Source organism: Elgaria multicarinata, chromosome 17 (assembly GCF_023053635.1).
Source record: "Elgaria multicarinata webbii isolate HBS135686 ecotype San Diego chromosome 17, rElgMul1.1.pri, whole genome shotgun sequence".
Classification (NCBI taxonomy): Eukaryota; Metazoa; Chordata; class Lepidosauria; order Squamata; family Anguidae; genus Elgaria; species Elgaria multicarinata.
In genome coordinates, this window is record NC_086187.1 from 21,056,923 (window position 1) to 21,076,183 (window position 19,261).

A 19,261-nucleotide genomic window follows, 5' to 3' on the forward strand; every position below is an offset into this window, starting at 1 on the left:
CTCGGATGCATTTGGGGGGGGGGGTTGTGATGGTCAGCGAATCACATCAGAAGCTCAGAAATGTATGGGCGTTGGCTACAGATGGAGTCCAAATCTGCGTTCAGTCCAGAAAGTGCAAACTGTGTAAATGCATCGTATGAGTTTTTAACCATGTCCTGGATTGCCTTTGGTTGATTTTTTTTTTAAAAAAATAAAAGATTGTAGATATATGTTGTGTCTTTGTCTTGTGTGCTATCTATTCATATTGGATTTTTTTTTTTAAAAAAAAAAATGTAAATGGTCCTGTACTTTGTAAACTTTATTTTTAATGCTTTTATTTTTTTAAAAAAAAATGGGTAACTGTCCAGAGAGCTTTGACTATGGGGCAGTACAAAAATATAATAAATAAAATAAAATGGAATGTTTGGGACTTGCCTTGGTGGACTTGGGGGAAGTTTGTGATCCACTAGATCCAAAACCCTCCCATTGCCCCAACGTTAAGGAAATATAAGAAATCTGTTTCAGATAGTTTTTGATCCGAATTTACCCAGTTTCCACCTTTCAGACCAAACAAACTCGGACACAATCTGCGGTCAAGTTAATGGCATTCCCAGTTCAGGTTTTGCTGATATGTGCAACAAATATGGTTGAATTCACAGCAATTCAAAGCCAGACTTTTAAGAGCTAAGCACTCAAAGCCATTTGCCTGGATGGATGGATGTGTCGGTTTTGCTTTCTCCCATGTTTGGGCTTCTTTCATCGAAAGTTCCTTCCATCAGATTTATGAAGAAATTTGCAAATTTGTTGAAGTTCTTATATGTATTTATTTATTTATTTATTTATTACATTTCTATACCACCCAATAGCCGAAGCTCTCTGGGCGGTTCACAAAATTTAAAATCATAGTAAGACAATCAACAGGTTAAAAGCACAAATACACAATACAATATAAAAAGCACAACCAGAATAAAAACCACACAGCAAAATTGATATAAAATTAAAATACAGAGTTAAAACAGTAAAATTTAAGTTTAAGTTAAAATTAAGTGTTAAAATACTGGGAGAATACAAAGGTCTTCAGCTGGCGACAAAAGGAGTACAGTGTAGGCACCAGGCGGACCTCTCTGGGGAGCTCATTCCACAACCGGGGTGCCACAGCGGAGAAAGCCCTCCTTCTAGTAGCCACCTGCCTCACTTCCTTTGTCAGGGGCTCACGGAGAAGGGCCCCTGAAGATGATCTTAAGGTCAGGGCAGGTACATATGGGAGGAGGCGTTCCTTCAAATAACCTGGCCCCAAACCGTTTAGGGCTTTAAATGTCAATACCAGCACTTTGAATCAGGCCTGGACCTGGACTGGCAGCCAATGAAGTTGTTAAAGGACTGGCGTAATATGTAAGTAACAAAATGAAATGTTCATCCCATTCCTGGTCATAAGCCACCTTGAGTATGCATAGCATACAAAGGTGAGGTATACATTTTTAACAACGATGGAGAAATCTGAAAGTGAATCAAATGAGTTTGGATTTCGATGAATCTGAGCCACGGATACCACAGCAGACCATCCTTTCCCGAATTGCACAAATTCCACAGATTTGCAAAATGGTTCTTTTACTTTCTGGAATTTTAGGCAAATTTGGTCATAGAAAATATGTAAAATAAAAGAAACACCAGCCCCAAACGTACATTTCCACCATAGGCTAAAGCATGAAATTGGACATTTGGGAGGGGGGGTACATTTTGAGGGGGGATTTGCACATTTGCACACGTGCACATTTACGCAAATTTGGGGAAGTGGAAAAAAAATCAGGTTCTGTCACTGAGCGGACGTTGGAACCAAAGGCTCCTGACAATCTGTGAAATGAACAGATTTTACATCCCTTTTTAGAATGAAAGAAATATATGTCCAGAAAAGGCTATAGACAATGACATCTGCTTGATGGTTTTAAGTGGCACCATCCTGTTCCAATATTGAATGAATGGTCTCCATTGCCTCAGCATGGTTTCGTTTAATTTACTTTTCTCACCCCAGAGATGTTTGAAAGATGTCATCTGATACGCTAATCTAGTGTCCCAATTATTCTTTACAAGCCAAGAGTTGGCCATTGCTCTTGTTTCTAGCATTAAGCCATTAAAATCCTACTTGGGGTTAACCAAGTTGCAATGAGGTGTCTATGTTCAATTTAACACAAGATTGCAAATACCCTAATAAGACAGTTACAAGCATCAATGGGATGGAGTGTCCAATCATTTGAATGGAATTGCTCTCACAAGGAGCCTCCACCTGGTCTTTGTCAATTCCCCCTCTCCCCACCCAGGCCTCATACATGTCATTCTGGAGTCACCTGATTCTTAGGAATGCCTTCAGGGAGTGCTGAGCAGAAGAAGGGATAAAAATTACCCCATTGTACGAATGAACTTTCACTCACATACCTCATTGTATGAATGAACTTTCATTCACATACCATTAACTCTGTTTTGCCTAATGCCTGGTCATTCATTCACAGTGATCAAACTGACCAAACTCACAACACATGACGACAGGTGTCATTGCATGCAGTCCAGGGTGGATTTGAGATTGCCAGTGGTAGATACCAGGGTAAGGAGGAATGCAATCTTATACTCTGAAGTAGACTTCACTGGAACTTACTACCAGGTAAGTGTGTAAACGAGCCTTCTCCTACCTGGTGCTCTTCAGATCTTTTGGACTCCAACTTCCAGGATTCCTGACTTTTGGCCACGCTGGCTGAAGCTGATGAGAGCTGAAGTCCAAAATGTCTGGAGGGCACAATGTCAGGGAACAGTGGTGTATGGGACTGGTGCCTAAAGTTTGGGGTGGAGGGGATTGACAGAGTCACAGTGAAAACAACATGAAGCAGAGTTGAAGGCCCTTTTACACCTAAGGATTATCCCAAGAAAATGGAGGGATCATCCTTGTCTGCTCCCGGGATCCCCGTGTGTCATTTGGATGCACAGGGATGATCCCAGGATGATCCCGGGGGGAAAAGGCAGTTGTAGAAATGGCCGAAGTCAAGGGTGAGTCAAAGGGTGAGAGGAGGAACTTGAGGTCAAAACGTTTAAGGTCAAGACGGAGCAGAATGATTCAGTCATAACATCAGGCACCAGGCTTGCAGATGGCAGCTATTCAAATCAATAATCTTGTGTGCATACACACACACACTCACACCTTAGCTAGACCTAAGGTTTATCCCAGGATTGTCCCGGGGTTATCCCTGTTCATGTAAATGACACACAGGATATCCCGGGAGCAGGCAGGGATGACCCCGGGATAAACCTTAGGTCTAGCTAAGGCCACAGAGAGAGAGAGAGAGAGATTTTGCAGTAAGTGCAGGAACAAAATGAATCACAAAGATGCCACCCTATACAGAATACTGTTTCACCTAGGCAGGCTTGTTCTCTCCCTTCCTTAGGCTCTGGTGAAACTGACAGTGCGTTCTCACAACCTTGTCAGTTTCACTAGAAGAACTGGTGGGTCAGTGAAGGCAATTATCAGCAGACTCCCAAGAATACTGAGGTTTAGAAAGGACAGAAAAGAATCCCAAGAAAGAAAACCCTAACCACAGGAAAAGCCCAATGTGTGTATGGGGAGGGGGGGATTGGGGTGGCTGGAACCCTGAACAAGAAATACTCCACACTGCAACATTTTGTCACAGGTCTCACTTGTATACATGAACAGGCTATTCAACAAATGTACTGGGATTGAGTGCCAGAGGCACAACGCACTTTGCTTTCCAAGGAGCATGCTACATTCATTATGGAAATATGAAAAAATAACCACAACAAGCGCTCTTTAAGTACACTGCTGTTTTTTAAAGCTTCAATATTTTTGAATCTTGCTGAGAATCATGACTAGAGCCATATTAAAGTCCCTCCACCCCACTTTGCTAAACCTCTCTGCTACCCTGAGATGGCATCAGTGGTCACTGAGAAAAAGGAATAGAGAAAAAGGTGCTTCAGCCTCAGATCCTGTTGCTGAGATAAGGAGCTCCATCACACTAGGGGGAAAACACACTCCCTACCGTAGCTTCTCCACCCGTGTTGTTTTCGTTCCTCGATTACTTCCTCTTTCAAAAGAGGAAGTACACAACAAGCACGAGGCCCATTGAGTCTGCTGTTCTAATGGCGCTGCTTCTCCTGCACACAGCAGGAGAGAGCAGCAATTCCGAGAGCAGCAATCTCCCGGGGGGGGGGGGGTCACGCAAGGAAGGCCAGAAGGGGTGGAAGGCACACGGGAGGCAGACGATGTCATGTGAGGGACCTGAGCAAACTCTGTAAGTGCCCACTAACGAGCGTGCAATAAAACTCCTCGGATGGAGCTCAAGATGTCCCAGAATGGTTGGATTCGCTTCGGACAGTTTTGGGGTGGCTTGATTTTGATTTGTTTTGATTGTTTTAATGCAATAATTTAAATAAACCCAGAGCAACGTTGGCTTTTTGCCCACTGCTCCCCCATGAGCCTTATTGGGTTAATCAAAGGCCAATTTTATTCATTTATTTATGTTGTTGATTTATTTTTCTTTGCATTTTTTTAAAAACAACAACAACACACACATACATGCTATATCTATTCTCCCCCACTGCCCCAAATAGGAGACTAAATCCCAGAATCATGGCTTCATTATGAAAAAGGTGGAGGAGGTCAAATCAGGTGTGTGTGTGTGTGTGTGTGTGTGTGTGTGTGTGTGTTTGTGTGTGTATGTGTGTGTGTGTTTAATTATTATTTTTAAGCGCTCTGTAATCCAGGCAATGACAGAGCAGAATTCAGCTTCCTGAGCTCTGGCAAGAGCTAGACTGTAATACTTTGCAATGCTATTATCATAGATTCTCTCTCTCTCTCTCTTTTCCCTCCACCCTCCTCAAACCTCTGAGAAGTAGACGCCCTTTTTTTTTTTTTTTTTTTTTTTTGCCCCAACGGGATCTGCAGTAGAATGAACCGAGGGAGAAAGAGAGACACAGAGAGAAGAGAAATGCAGGCAGTTGGCGGGGGGAGAGAGAGAGAGAGAGAGAGTGAACCAGAGCTTTTGGGTTGAGGCTTTCCTGTTACTATCACTGTAGCATTTATTTAGCCAATCTCTTAACTATGACGTCTGGCTGGCTGGCTGGCTCATAATATTTAACACACCCACCGAAGACAGGAGCTGCCTCCTCTCCCGTCCAACCAATCTACCGCATTCAGGGTGGCGGCGAACGGGGGGGGGACGGGGACGGGGGGGATTCACGCCGCACCTGCCAAGGAAGGCACCCGCCTCTCTCTCTCTCCCCCCCCCCATTTTTTTTCTCTCTCCCCCTTTCTGCCTCCTTTCCATTTCTCTCTCCCCTTTCTTTCCTGCAAAGACAGATCCGCACAGCCCGGCCAAAACCGAAGTTGCTTCTAAGAAGAAACGCTATTGATGTTATGGGGTTTGATTTTATGGGGTGCTGCGTTCGCCCCCCCTTTAAACCCCCATCCTACCTTTTTTTAAAAAACAACAACTCTATTTAATTTTTTAATTGAGTTTGGGGCTGCAGCGGAGGTTAATTTTTTTTTAGGGGGGGGTGTCTTTTCCAAAAAGGGTTGTATTTTTTGCAGCTGTGTAGAGAGTGTGGCTTGTTTATGAAATGCACTGATTCATTATTATTATTATTATTATTATTATTATTATTATTATTATTATTATTATTATTATTAATCTCTCCCCCTCCCGCTCCAGCCCTTCCTCCTCCTCCCCCCTCCTCCTCCTCCTCCTCTCCTCCAATTCCTGAGATGAACCCGTTGCTCTCGCCCAAGCTTTGGGAGAAGGCTCCGGAAACATGCTAAAGAAAAGCGGTGTCCAGCCAATGTTTTGAAACAGTCGCGCTGAGCAGGCAAGGAAGCAGACGAGCCCGGAGACCAGCAACAGAAGATCCGTCCGCCTCTCGCTTGCAAAGACCCCGAGGAAGGCAGCACAGCGTCCAAATACTCTGGATGGGGCTGATATCCCCCTCTACTTTTTCATAAATATTTTTAGGGGGGGTCCTCTTTGCTCTTTTGAAACCCCTCCCTTCCCTCACCCTTGAAGTCTACTGGTTTTATTGATTGATTCTCTTGACTGCTGAACACCTCCCTATTATTATTATTATTATTGGAGGGAGCTAATGGTGTGTGTTTCGGGAGGTCACGTCCAACATCTCTCTCTCTCTTTTTTGGAGGGGGGGGAGGAAGGGGTTTGCAGCTGCTTTGATTCCCAACGCCCCCCCCCTTTTATATGAATCAATAGCCCTCCAATAGTGGGGTGCTCAGAAGACTTTATTATCGATCGCGATGCTGCTGTTGGGTTATCGATTTTAAAGACTTGATACCGCCGATTGGTGGTGGGTTTTGGGGGGCTTTCTCCCCCCCTCCCCCATTTTTTTTTAATTTTTTTTTTATTATTATTATTTTAATGAAATGAGGACTTCTTTCGCGAGAACCGCAAGCCACCGGTATTGACGCCTCCGTCGAAATGAACCCTCGGACCGGATCGCCGGCCGGATTGCGCCTCTAACCCAAACCTATCTATGTGTGCGGCGAGCGGGCGGCGTTTCCCTTTTCCTTTTATATATATATGTTTTTCTCCCCCTATGGAACAAAAAAGAAAGCAAGATTCTTCTCCAGGCCGTCCAAGTCAGCAGTCTCGGAGACCGCCGGCGCTCGCGCTCTCCCTCCCGGGCTGGTCCTGATCCACCTTGGCCAACCTTTGTAATTTATTATCATTTTTTTTAAAATTTAAAAAAAAAATCATATTTTTATTTTTAGAAGCAGCAGCAGCAGCAGCAGCAGCAGCCATGAAAATGATTTTAGTCCGGCGGTTCCGCGTGCTCATTTTGATGGTGTTCCTGCTCGCTTGCACGATGCACATCATGATCGATTTGTTACCCAAGCTGGAGAAGCGGGCGGCGGCGGCGGCGGCGGCGGGCGGAGGAGCCGATGAGGCGGCGGGCGGCGCGGGGGCCGGCGGCGGCGGCGGCGCGGGCTGCTCCTGCTCGCACGGCGCCCGGCAGCCCGGGGAAGGCGCGCGCGAGCGGCCCAAGGCGCAGCAGCAGCCGCCGCCGCCGCCGCCGCCGCCCGACGGGCTGCAGCAGCATCAGCAGCCGCCGCCGCCGCCAGCGCCGCCGCGGCCCAAAGCCGGCGCCTCGGAGACGGCGGCCGCGGGCTGGCCTAGCAAGCACACGCTGCGCCTCCTGCAGGATTTCAGCAGCGACCCGGGCTCCAACCTCACCTCGCACTCGGTGGAGAAAGGCCCCTCGGAGCGGGCCCAGGCGGTCCAGCGCCTCCAGCAGCAGCAGCAGGGCCTCTTAAGCGCCGGGCCCGATCGCAACCGCAAAGCGCTCATCCAAGACGCCAGGCGGTTCGGGGAGGAGAAGCACCGGCGTCGCCAGCCGCCGCCGCCGCCGCCGCCGCCGGGCTCCGAAGCGGCGGAGGCGGCCGGCGCTTATTCCAAGCTCTGGGCCCTGTTCGAGCACCCGCTGTACCAGCTCGCCATCCCGCAGCCCGGAGACCAAGACGTCCTTTTCAATGTCAACAGCGACATCCGATTTAACCCCAAAGCGGCGGAGAATCCGGAATGGTGAGTGTGGGTTGGGAGGGAGAGAGCGGGTGTCTGCCTGGGGCTGAGAAAGAGACAGAGAGAAAGAGCACCAATCCAGATCGACCCCGGTTTGAAAACGGTTTGAAAACGGTGTAAGTCCTGGGTCCTGGGCCTGAACAGTTGTCATAACCATTATAAATCGTTATAAGCAGTACTGTAGATCAACCCCACTTTGAAAACGGTTTGGAAGCGGTTTGGAAACGGTATCCAGACAGTTGTCAAAACCATGATAAGCCGGTAGGTTTGGAAGTGGTTTGGAAGCGGTATATAGGGCATGTGCCGTGGGCCCCAGCGGTGCTCAGTGCGTGTCAACGGCATTACAAAGCAGCGGCGTGGATCCTGCCCACAAGAACGTGGGGACGTCAGGAGAACATTGCTTGATCCGACCAAGGGTCCACCTAGTCCAGCGTCCTGTTCACAGGGTGGAGGACCAGCTGTGGACCCATGTGGTGCAACGGCACCCTCCCACCCATGTTCCCCAGCAACTGGGGTAGACAGGCTTACTGCCTCGGATGATGGAGGTTGCATTTAGCCATCAGGGCTAGTAGCCACTGAGAGCCAGTGGTTCTGCCCTTGCAGGGTAAGGCTTCAGGGCAGAGGTCTGGTCCCCCCTCTGTGGAATGAACTTTGGGCCTGGCTAGCTTAGCACATTTGGAAATTTATTTATTTATTACATTTTAGAAATGAACTAAAAGCATTAAATCCGGAGTCTAAAATGACTTCACTGCACCATAGGGCCTTGGATGGCATTGGATGACAACCTCCCCCTCCCAATAATATAGAGGGGGGGGTAAGCCTTGACCAATGGTGGTCCTTTTCTGTCCATTCATAAGAAAAATGGACGAGAGTCTTGAGTGATTTCCTTTGGGGGTTGATAGGAAGTGGGTCTTTTATAAGAGAATATGGGCTGATGGCACCCCTTTCTGCTCTCCAGTCTTACTCATCCTCCCCCCACTCTGACAAAAATGGGCTGGTCCCCCACCCCAATATTCCCATCGTGGGTGTGTGGGTGTAAAAAAGCAGGGGCTGCTGACCCTCTCCTTCCCTCTGTAAGTAAAATGGAGAAGGGGCTTGCGTTGATTTATTCTTCACCCCTTCCCCACAAAACAGGTCTTTTTTGCTTTTCTTTTTTACAAGAAAGCATGTCTCTTCCGTTTCCCTTCTCTCTCCAGCTCTAGAAAGCATGGTTTAAAATCCTGCCTTCCCCAAGAACAGTCTTGCAATGGCAGACAATCCTCCTTCCCTAAAATATAACGGGGACTTTATGGAGATAGCATGGGCTAAGGCTATCCCCCTCTGATGCTTTTCCCTCCGTCCACGCTGGCTTTGTATTGATCGACACCCCCAGCAATATTTTATTGACTGCTGCCGTGCATGTACACACACACACACACACACACACACACACACACACACACGAGACAGGGTGTCTTTTGAGATAGTACTGTTTGACTGATGTGTCCTTCTACGTGACCATTGGCTTTTGTTCTTTGCTTATTTTTCCACGCCAGTTCTAGCAAAGATGGATAAATATCTTGCACTGGTTGACCTGACCTCCCACCCCCCATCACACACACACACCTTTATAAGGCGACCTTGACTGATATTACCTCCTTCCTCTGATTTTCTCCATCATACCTAAGTGCCTTTGCAGATACCCTCCTGAAAAATGGATTGGGGAGGACCATCTTTCTGATAAAGCATTGGCAGGTGTGTGTGTGTGTGTGTGTGTTTTCCTCCTGCCCCCCCAGCAAAAATAAATAAATAGATAAGGGATCTTTCTAAGGTAAAATTGCCTTCTGCCTCCCCTTCTGAATACTCCCCCATCACCACCAACCAAAACAGATAGCAGATCTTTCAGAAATAGTGGCTGATGCCTTTCTAAATTTCAGTTCGAACTTCCTGGTTGTACATAGGCAGAGAGAAGTAGAACCATTCTCCCATAACCTTTCCTTCCAGAATTTATCCATCCACCCCCCACCCCACATACACACACAGGCAAGAGAAAAGGAGAGAGATACAATATATTTAGGGGTACTGCCTCCCCTCCCCCTCCACCACCACCACCACCACCACCACCCCCGCACACAAGAGGAGAGGAATGAGATACAATACTGTTGATGCAGTCCTTAAGAGAGTTTAATTTTATTTTAAGGGAGCTTGCTGGGTTAATCCACCAAAAAGACGAAACAGCTAGGAATGAAAAAGAGGAGAGGGCTAATTTATGTGAACCCCCCTCTTCCTACCCATCATCCCCTAATAATCACCCTCCAAAGGATAGACCTAGTATACATAGGGAAGGTAGAACATGTGGAATTTTATTTTAAGGGTGCCGGCTGCTTTAATTCACCGAAGGAAGAGAAGCAAGGTAGATAAATAGATGTGAACCTCTCCTTCCCTCCCGGACATTTTCCGAAAACCTGTTGTTAGGGTTGCTTGAATGGAACCTGCTAATTTAACCCACCAAAGAAGCAGTAATGATACAGGATGATGAAGCAGGAGGCACGTCTTTCTTGATCTAGTTCCTCCATCACCCTCATGACGATTGTGTAATCACAGCCCCCCCCCCCCTTGCAACTTTTCGGAGTCGCAGGATCTATTTAGGTTAATTATATAGGGGGTTTTCTAACGTAACCTTCTAAAGATACAGGGGTTTTAAGAAGAATATGAGTCTTTATTTTTATGCCCCTGAGCGACAGCAATTTTTCTCCCCTGCCCCCAAAATATGTCAGTGGTGGTCAAGATCTCAATATATAATCTTTTTTTAAAAAAAATCCTCTAGAAAGCTTGCTGATTTAACCCCCCCCCTTTCAAGTCTCCTAAGTTGCAGAGAAGTTGAAAAAACCACACATCAAATTTCCCCACCTCCATTGCTACAAATGATGGGATCTCAGTGGCTGGATTGTTAGGTACATTTCCCATCACATTGGGCATTAGCTAATGTGGGCTGTATTTACCTGGGAGTAAGTCCCATTGAACAGAAAGGGATTTACTGCATAGGTTTGTGCTGTTAACCTCCAATCCTTGGAGTGGGCGGTGTTGAGCGGTATAATCACACTGCTTCTGATTTTGTGCCCCCCTTCCAATTTCTGATGGTATTCAGAGGGTCCTTAAAATAGAGAGAGAGAGAGAGAGAAATCTCATAAGCACATTTCTTGGACGTTAAATTCTACCCTGTGCCTGTTTGCATTCTCTACCCCTCCTTATTGTTTTATTATGATTTTATTAGAATGTAAGCCTATGCGGCAGGGTCTTGCTATTTACTGTTTTACTCTGTACAGCACCATGTACATTGATGGTGCTATATAAATAAATAATAATAATAAAAATAATAATAATAAAAATATTTAGGGAGCCTTGCAGGAGGTGACAGATGCATTTTATTTCAATGTAGCTTGCTTATTCTTCCTTCCATTCAACGTACACACACACACACACACACACACACCCCATGATGGCCTGGCTCCCTTTTGTGTATTTGCAGATGCCTTGTGTTTAAAAGGAACGGCAAAAGATGTAGAAAACCAAACCTACGAAAGGGATGCTGTAGCTTCTTCTTTTTAGGCCCCATTCAAGGCTGTCCTCTTCTTCTTCTTCTTCTTCTTCTTCTTCTTCTTATTATTATTATTATTATTATTATTATTATTATGAGATGAAAACTTCCATTTATACTGCTAGGGATAAATCAAGGGAATGTTCTTATTTAATAGGAGAACCAGAAAAGTCAATTGGATAAGAGAGGTGCTTTTTTTTCTCCCTCTTGGCCTCCTTCCATAAAGATGGGCACGGCGTCCTAAATGTTCCTAAATATTTAGGCTAGGCAGTCAGAAGCGTTTCTTTTTAAAGGAACTGTATTATTCAGCTCCCTGCTCTCCTAGTATTTCTCCTTAAAATGATTAGGGAATCTTACTGGGTTCTGTCGGCGCAGCTGACTGAGGGCTTTTCTACCAGTCTTGCCCGGATGGTGTCGGATTACAACTCCCATCATCCACAACCACCCTGACCAGTGAACAATGGGGGTTGTAGTCTTAACAACATCTAGGGACCCCAAGGCTGGGAAAGGCTGAAGCGATGCTTCAGAAGGAACCACTTCCTATGTAGCAACCTTGGTGCTGCAGCCAGGGACATTTGCAGGTGGAGAAAGAGTACGCCTTTCTTAGGGCCAAGAGAAGACCTATAAGAAGATGCAGAGATGGGAGAGGAGAGTCTTGCTAGGTAGGGGAATTGAAACAGCCCAATGAGGACTTAGCATGTTCAGTGGCCATGGAATGGTGACTGATCATTGGAAGAGGGGACAGAACCCTGGAGGATGGGGAGATGGAATGGAGTATCTGAAAAGGGCATGGCTGGCTGAGAACAGGAGCAGGAACACCCCATGCTGCAACATTTTGTTGCTGGTTCCGCTTGTATTTCTTATTGCCAAGGCAGTATCTGTTAATATCAGGGAGCTCTGGCTTCTGTAGGGCCTAATCCGCGTCTTTTGTTTGGTCTGTCACCTTTCCCCACCTCCACGCCCAACAATTCCAGCGGTGCCATCCTATGCATGTTTACTCAGAAGTGAATCCTCCTTTGTTCAGTGGGGCTTACTCCCCAGTAAGTGTGCATAGGATTGCAGCCAAATGGTCATCTTTCCTCTAATTAGAGGATCCCTGTCATGTTCTTAGCATCTTGTAAGGGCTGCTTACTTTGGAATGATAAAAACAGGATAATTAAAAACAATAACAGTGGCAAAATAATGCAAGTGTGTTCCAATTTTGAACAGTTTCTTCGAGAATCCACATAGCGCTTCATTTTCTTAGGCAGCAAGAAAGAGCTTGCTGATACGTGTTTATTGAGATAATAGGGGAAGGGACCATGAAAAATAGGAATAACAATATATATTTTTTTAAAAAAATGGTTGTCAATAACTCACTAATCAGAATAGAGTGTTGCATTTATGTATGTGTACCCATGATAGCATGCAAGCGGCTTTTTCGGTTTGTTTGATTTTTAAAAAGAAGCATAGGAAATTACCTCGATTCTTCGTGCCCGTACTTGAGTGTTTAAGGCTGTGGTCCCTGTACGTACTTACCTGGGAAAAAGCCAGTGGGATTTACCTCTGAGTAGACATGCATAGGCTTGTGTTGCCTGTGGATTTGCAAAATACCAAGGGCTGAAGATAAAGGGCTCAAGCCTCCGGGGGATTTCTCCTAGTGATGTGTTCCTTGCTGAAATCAATGGGAGCTGCTTGAAATGAGGCGAGAAATTCCCTCTTGGCTGGTGGCTACAATATGCATCCTTCTCAGCCTTGCGGCAAGGAATGGAATGTAATCAAATCACATACGGTTGGCTTCTAAAATCTTTTAACCAGATAGTCCAGCTCCCTGCCTGGGTAATACGTGCATTTTGCAGGATGCCTAGATGAACGGCTGTGGCGACGCTCTCACGTTTCAGGAATTGTCTTTAGTAACAATGCGACCCTATGCATGTCTACTCAGATGTCAGCTCCCCTCGTGTTCAATGGGGATGATTTCCAGGAGAGTGTGCGTAGCCTTCCTGCCCAAGTGGGCGACCTCTGTCGCTTCGTGGCTAGTCCGGCATGGTGCCATATCGCCCTCTGTATGTGGCTCATGTTCTCAGCGCAAATCCCTAACGTCGGCTCCTGGATATTTTCTGGGTCAACGTGCAACAAGCCAACAAAGCCAGTGTGGGTTTTGGGCATCCTTTGCTGCGTTAACCCTTTTTGTACTTCAGAATAATGATCGCAGCGCTAGCGACACAAAACGGTAACCCGTTTGTTGTTTTTTTAAAAGAAAACAGGGCTGGCGTCAAAGGTAGGCGTGATTGGGCACCTGTCAAGGGCCCACAGCTCAGCAAGGGCTGACTGGTTAGAGAACATAAGAAGTTCCCTGCTGGATCAGACCAAGGGTCCATCTAGCCCAGCAGTCTGTTTACACAGTGGCCAACCAGCTGTTGGCCAGGGACCAACAAAGCAGGACAATGTGCAACAGCACTCTCCCGCCCATGCTCCCCAGCAATTGGTGCACATAGGCTTACTGCCTCAAATACTGGAGATAGCACACAACCATCAGGGCTAATAGCCATTGATAGCCTTTGCCTCCAGGAATATGTCCAACCCCCTTTTGAAGCCATCCAAATGGGTGGCCATCACTACATCCTGTGGTAGTGAGTTCCATAATTTAACTCTGCGCTGTGTGAAGAAGTCCTTCCTTTTATCTGTCCTGGATCTCCCACCAATCAGCTTCATGGGACGACCCCGGGTTCTAGTATTTTGAGAGAGGGGAAAAAATGTCTCCCTGTCCACATTCTCCACACCATGCATGATTTTGTCCACCTCTATCATGTCTCCCCTCAGCCTTCTTTTTTCCAAGCTAAACAATCTCAGTTGATGTAACCTTCCCCCATAGGGGAGATGCCCCAGCCCCTTCATCATTTTAGTTGCCCTTTACTGCACTTTTTCCAGCTCTCTGGAAAAGAGCTTTCTGGGGTTACTTCTCCTCTTCTTCATTGTATTGATGGCCACCAATTTGGATGGCTTTAAAAGGGGCTTGGATAAATCCCTAGAGGCGAAGGGTATCAATACCTACTAGCCCTGATGGTTGTGTGCCATCTCCAGTATCCGAGGCAGTATGCCTGTGTGCACCGTTTGCTGGGGAACATGGGTGGGAGGGCGCTGTTGCACATTGTCCTGCTTTGTTGGTCCCTGGCCGACGGCTGGTTGGCCACTGTGTGAACAGAGTGCTGGACGGATGGATCCTTGGTCTAATCTAGCGTGGCACTTATGTTCTTAACCTGTTGGTTCACCTGCCTCCCTCTGTGATCCAGGCAATGATGGTGTTGAGAATTAGGAGCAGGAGACACCTGCTTGCTCACTCTCTCTCTGCCTATCAAGCCAGCAAGCGGTACCAGTGATGAGAAATGGGCTGACACACAATAGAAGCTAGTGACCATGGTGGTCAGAAGATAGATTTACTGAGGGAAAGGGTCCCATGGAAGATGTCCTCTCCAAAGGCTTTCAAAAAGCTGGAGCCAGCTCAGAAGCAAAGCAGTCTGCAGCTTGGGCAGGCCTCCCTCATCAGAGATTCTATTATATTCAGCTGTATATACATGTTACGAATCAATCAATAAATAGGCACATTTGATAGTTCATCAGAATGGTCCCTTGGTGTGTAGAATTGGGAAAATTGGGGATCATCAGAAGCACGTAGAAGTGGGGATGATCAGAGGTCCGGTGGTTCTGCATGGCCCGATGGCCCAACTGGAGTCCACCCAGAGAAGAGCCTTCAGCGTGGTGGCCCCTCTCTTTGGTTGCTTCCGGCACCTCCTGAAAACAGCTCTATTCCAGGAAGCATGCCTTAACGAACCAGCCATGGTTTTTATTGGCATTCTCTCTTAGATAAAGAATAATTTTAATACGGTGTTTTAATAATTTCTTAAAATCTCTTTACTCTTTTACCTCTTGTGACACCGCTCTGGAACCTTTTTTTAGATATGGAACGGTGTACAGATGTTTAAAATAAATAAATACAGAGGAATGGTTCTATATCGGGTGCTGAACCCCCTTCAAATTCCATTAAAGAGAAGTTCCAGGGGAGGGGTGGGCCACAGGCAAATTCGCTACCACAAGATGTGGTGATGGCCACCAATTTGGATGGCTTTAAAAGAGGGTTGGATAAATTCCTGGAAGAGAAGGCTATCCATGGCCACTAGTCCTGATGGCTCTGTGCTACCTTCAGTGTCAGAGGCAGTAAGTCTATGTACACTAGTTGCTGGGGAACATGGGTGGGAGGGTGCTGTTGCACCATGTCCTGCTTGTAAGTCGAGAGCCGGTTGGCGACTGTGCGAACAGAGTGCTGGACTAGATGGACCCTTGGTCTGATCCAGCAAGGCTCTTCTTGTGTTCTTATGTTCTTATGAAGCTGCAAGGAAACCAAATTAACCCAGGGAGGAGGCCAAATTAAACCTGGTGTTTGGCCACTGGATGAACAGAGCGCTGGACTAGATGGTCTGATTCAGCAGAGCACTTCTTAAGTTCTTAAAAGAGGGTGGAGTCAAAAATACCAGCATGTTTAAGCTCAAAGCTCTTAATGCCAGTAAGGAAGCTTCGGGAGAGACATTCATTGAACCAAAGCCAGGAAACTATCAAAGGACTGGTGGACAGAGGGAAGGGGGGTGGCTGGGAGAAAGGGGGTGGTGCCAGGAGAAGGCATCTGGGGAACCCCGGAGGTCCATGCTGGGACAGCAGAAGGGTCAGATTTGATCTTCACTAAATGGCCCCGCAGCCTAATATCCCAACCTGCCGGGATTGCTAAATGGAGCCTCCATATTCAGAGGCAGTGTACCTCTGAATTCCAAGAGAGGGCCCGATATATTTTCTTGCCTGATACAAAGGACAGGCACGCTCACTGTTCCATGTACGGAAGCTGGGCTGGTCGTCGAATCTTACTTCGACACTGATGATAGGGTAGCATCTTTGCTGTCCCCGAGGCAGCAGACTAAATTTAGGGGGCCCAGAATGGGCTGTGTGGCATTCACCGCTGCGTCCTCAACAGCCTGGAGGCTTTAGAGGAACAGTTGGGGAGACAGTATCGCTGCCTCCCAACATCTGCCTCCTGAAGCATCTTCCCACTCTGCCTAATGGTAGGGCTGGACCTGCTGGCTGTGAGTTTCCTGGAGCTATCTGGGAATGTTGGACAGGATGATCTTGGGTCCGACCTGGCTGGGCTGTTCTTATGTATGCTTGTCCAATCATCCATCCATCCATCCATCTATCCTGCTGCAAGCTTCCAAATCTCCTGGACCGAGCTCTGTGGAAGACACCACCATTCTGTAGCAATGCGGACTGAAACCCCCACAAATCACAGATCTCACCTGAGTGCCAGAATCAGATGTGACAAGAAGCAGCTGCAGCCTACCGGCCGTGCTGTGTTTCTTTTAGCGTTACAATTTTATATCTCCTTTTAGAGGCACGTGGGCTGTTTGCTGACATCTGAGTAGGAAGGGGTGGTATGCGGAATGGGGGGCGATTTTAGATGGCATTAGGACCTCTGACCTGGAAGCACTGGTGAATTTGTAACATGCCAGTGCAAATGCAATGCTAAACCATGGCTAGCGCTAACCATGGTTGGTTGCCTTAGCCCCAATTAAGATCCCAAACCTACAGTGGAAACTGGGTTTAGCTTCATAAAGGACTAAATCGGGAGACACCAGCTTCTTAACTTAGAAGCAGGGAGGTTGGAACCATAGAATCATAGAAGAGTAGAGTTGAAAGGGGCCTCTAAGGCCATCGAGTCCAACCCCCTGCTCAATGTAGGAATCCATTGTCGTACTGCTCTAACAGTCAGGATGTTTTTCCTGATCATAGAATCACAGAAGAGTAGAGCTGGAGGGGGGCTATAAGGCCATCGAGTCCAACCCCCTCCTTAATGCAGGAATCCATTATCGTACTGCTCTAACTGGACATTTTTCCTGATCATAGAATCATACAATAGTAGAGCTGGAGGGGTCCTATAAGGCCATCGAGTCCAACCCCCTGCTCAATGCAGGAATCCACCTTAAAGCAACCCTGATGGATGGCTGTCCAGCTGCCCCTTGAATGCCTCTAGGGTGGGAGAGCCCACCACCTCCCTAGGCCATTGGTTCCATTGTCGTACTGCTCTAACAATCAGGAAGTTTTTTCCTGATGTCCAGCTTGGTATCGTAGTTAGGATCAGAGTGACGCAGCTCCAATTCGCCTCTCAGCCATGGAATTCACTGGCTGACCCTGGGCCCATCCATCACCTTCAGCTTAACCTACTTCATAGGGTTGTTAGGAAGGTAATAGAGAGGAAAGACAAACCCAGGCCACTGTCCTGAGCACTTTGGAGAAAGAGGGGGATAAGCATATAAAAAGAAGTTGGAGAGTGGACTTAACCATGGTGTGGAGGTAACACTTGAACATGACTATCCCAAACCAGGGCCGATGTCAAGGGTAGGTATAGTCGGGCACCTGCCAAGGGCCCACGCTGCAGCAGGGGCCCACTGTTTAGAGCTCCCTGGAATTGCTTCTCTTCACCCTTGCAACTTGCTTGTTCACCTGCCTCTCGCTCTGGCCCAGACAATGGTGGTGAGGAGGAGGAGCAGGGGATGCCATGGCCTGCTTGCTCACTGGCTCTCTGCCTGTCAATCAAGGAAGTGGTACCCATGATGAGAAAGAGGAGGAGGAGGAGGAGCAAGAACAGCTGGTGGCAAGGACGGAGGAAGGTAGACTCATTGAGGGAGGGAGCCCATTGTCTTTCTCCTAAAAACCTGGAGGCCGAACTGATACAACCACCTGTTCTGAAGCCCATTTCAAGCCATGTTTCCCATCATGGTTTGTGGCAAATCCTTAGCTTCGGTTTAGATTTCCAGATGTAACACTGACCTGTCATTAGGGAAATCAACCATGGTTAAATGTCACGTGAGCTGTAGGGGTGAAATTGAATGAGGCGTACAACCCCGAGAATTTATTCCAAAGGACTTTCACAACTGCAGAGGTATGGTATTGGTTGTGGTACATTGATGGTGCTATATAAATAAATAAATAAATAAATAATAATAATGGTTGGACGACGCTTGACTTTATCAAATCTGTGCGGGTTTCTAGATCTGAATCCTGGTATCAGGGCAGTAGCAACCTGGAGGTCTAGTGGAGCGAGAGGTTTTGGGGTATTCCAGGTTCCTGTCCTGTGTATTCAGCTTCCATTTTTCAAAAAGAGCAAGCCACTGGCCCACTAACTCTTGGAGATATCAGGAAAAGACCACAACATGCAACTCACATTTTACTCATTGAAAAGTAAGGGGGGGTGGACTCAATGGCCTTATAGGCCCCTTCCAACTCTACTGTTCTATGATTCTATGAAATAGAAATTTTTCCACCTTCCATTGTTCTGGCCAAGGAGTGCAAAGGTACCAGAATAACTAACAAGTACTAGGCTCTACTTTAAAAGAAAAAGAAAATTAAATGAGATTTTCTTGATCTTTTAATACAGTCCAACAATGTTAAGCATATTGAATTACCACTAAGCCATTAAAAATGGTGGATGCTTTGGGGGTCACCATTGTTTCCTCAGAGTGGTCTTTGGGTATGGCTGTTTTCAAAGGCTGGGGGAAGGAATTCACCGACACTCTGCCTGGCTGGTGGACACCATTTTGTTTTTAACCTCAAAATGCCCCAAAGCGGCTACCTTGTTGAGTGAGTATGGGGCAAGGCAAGGCAGCTTTTCAAATCAAAGCCATTAGAAGGCTGCAATGACTGGAAGAGTAATTTACACAGCCTACATGTTGTGAAGACAAGGGCATGCCAGTTGCAGTGTGGTGGTTAGAGTATTCATAGAATCATAGAATAGCAGAGTTGGAAGGGGCCTACAAGGCCATCGAGTCCAACCCCCTGATCAATGCAGGAATCCACCCTAAAGCATGGATTGGGACTCAGGAGATCTGGGTTCTAGTCCCCACTTGGCCATGGAAGCTCACTGGGTGACTTTGGGCCAGGCACTGCCTCTCGGCCTAACCTACCTCACAGGGTTGTTGTGAGGATGGAGAGGAGGAGGAGGCCATGTAAGCCTCCTTGGATTTTTTACAGGAAGAAAACAAGCAGGATATAAATGTAATAATACTTAAATATCTACATTCTGAAAGCTATCATGAGCTTCCAAAGA

General features: G+C 46.8%; 1 protein-coding gene across 1 annotated transcript in view; it reads left to right on the top strand.

Annotated features, from left to right (window-relative positions):
- Positions 1–6,087: 6,087 nt before the first annotated feature.
- The window catches only part of FAM20C (FAM20C golgi associated secretory pathway kinase), an 84,431-nt gene continuing 71,257 nt past the window's right edge, over positions 6,088–19,261 (top strand). The window contains exons 1-3 of the mRNA XM_063143661.1: positions 6,088–6,955; positions 7,103–7,335; positions 7,375–7,562. Coding sequence (XP_062999731.1) covers positions 6,781–6,955; positions 7,103–7,335; positions 7,375–7,562 — 596 coding nt within the window. The 5' untranslated portion in view covers positions 6,088–6,780. The remainder of the gene's footprint in view (positions 6,956–7,102; positions 7,336–7,374; positions 7,563–19,261) is intronic.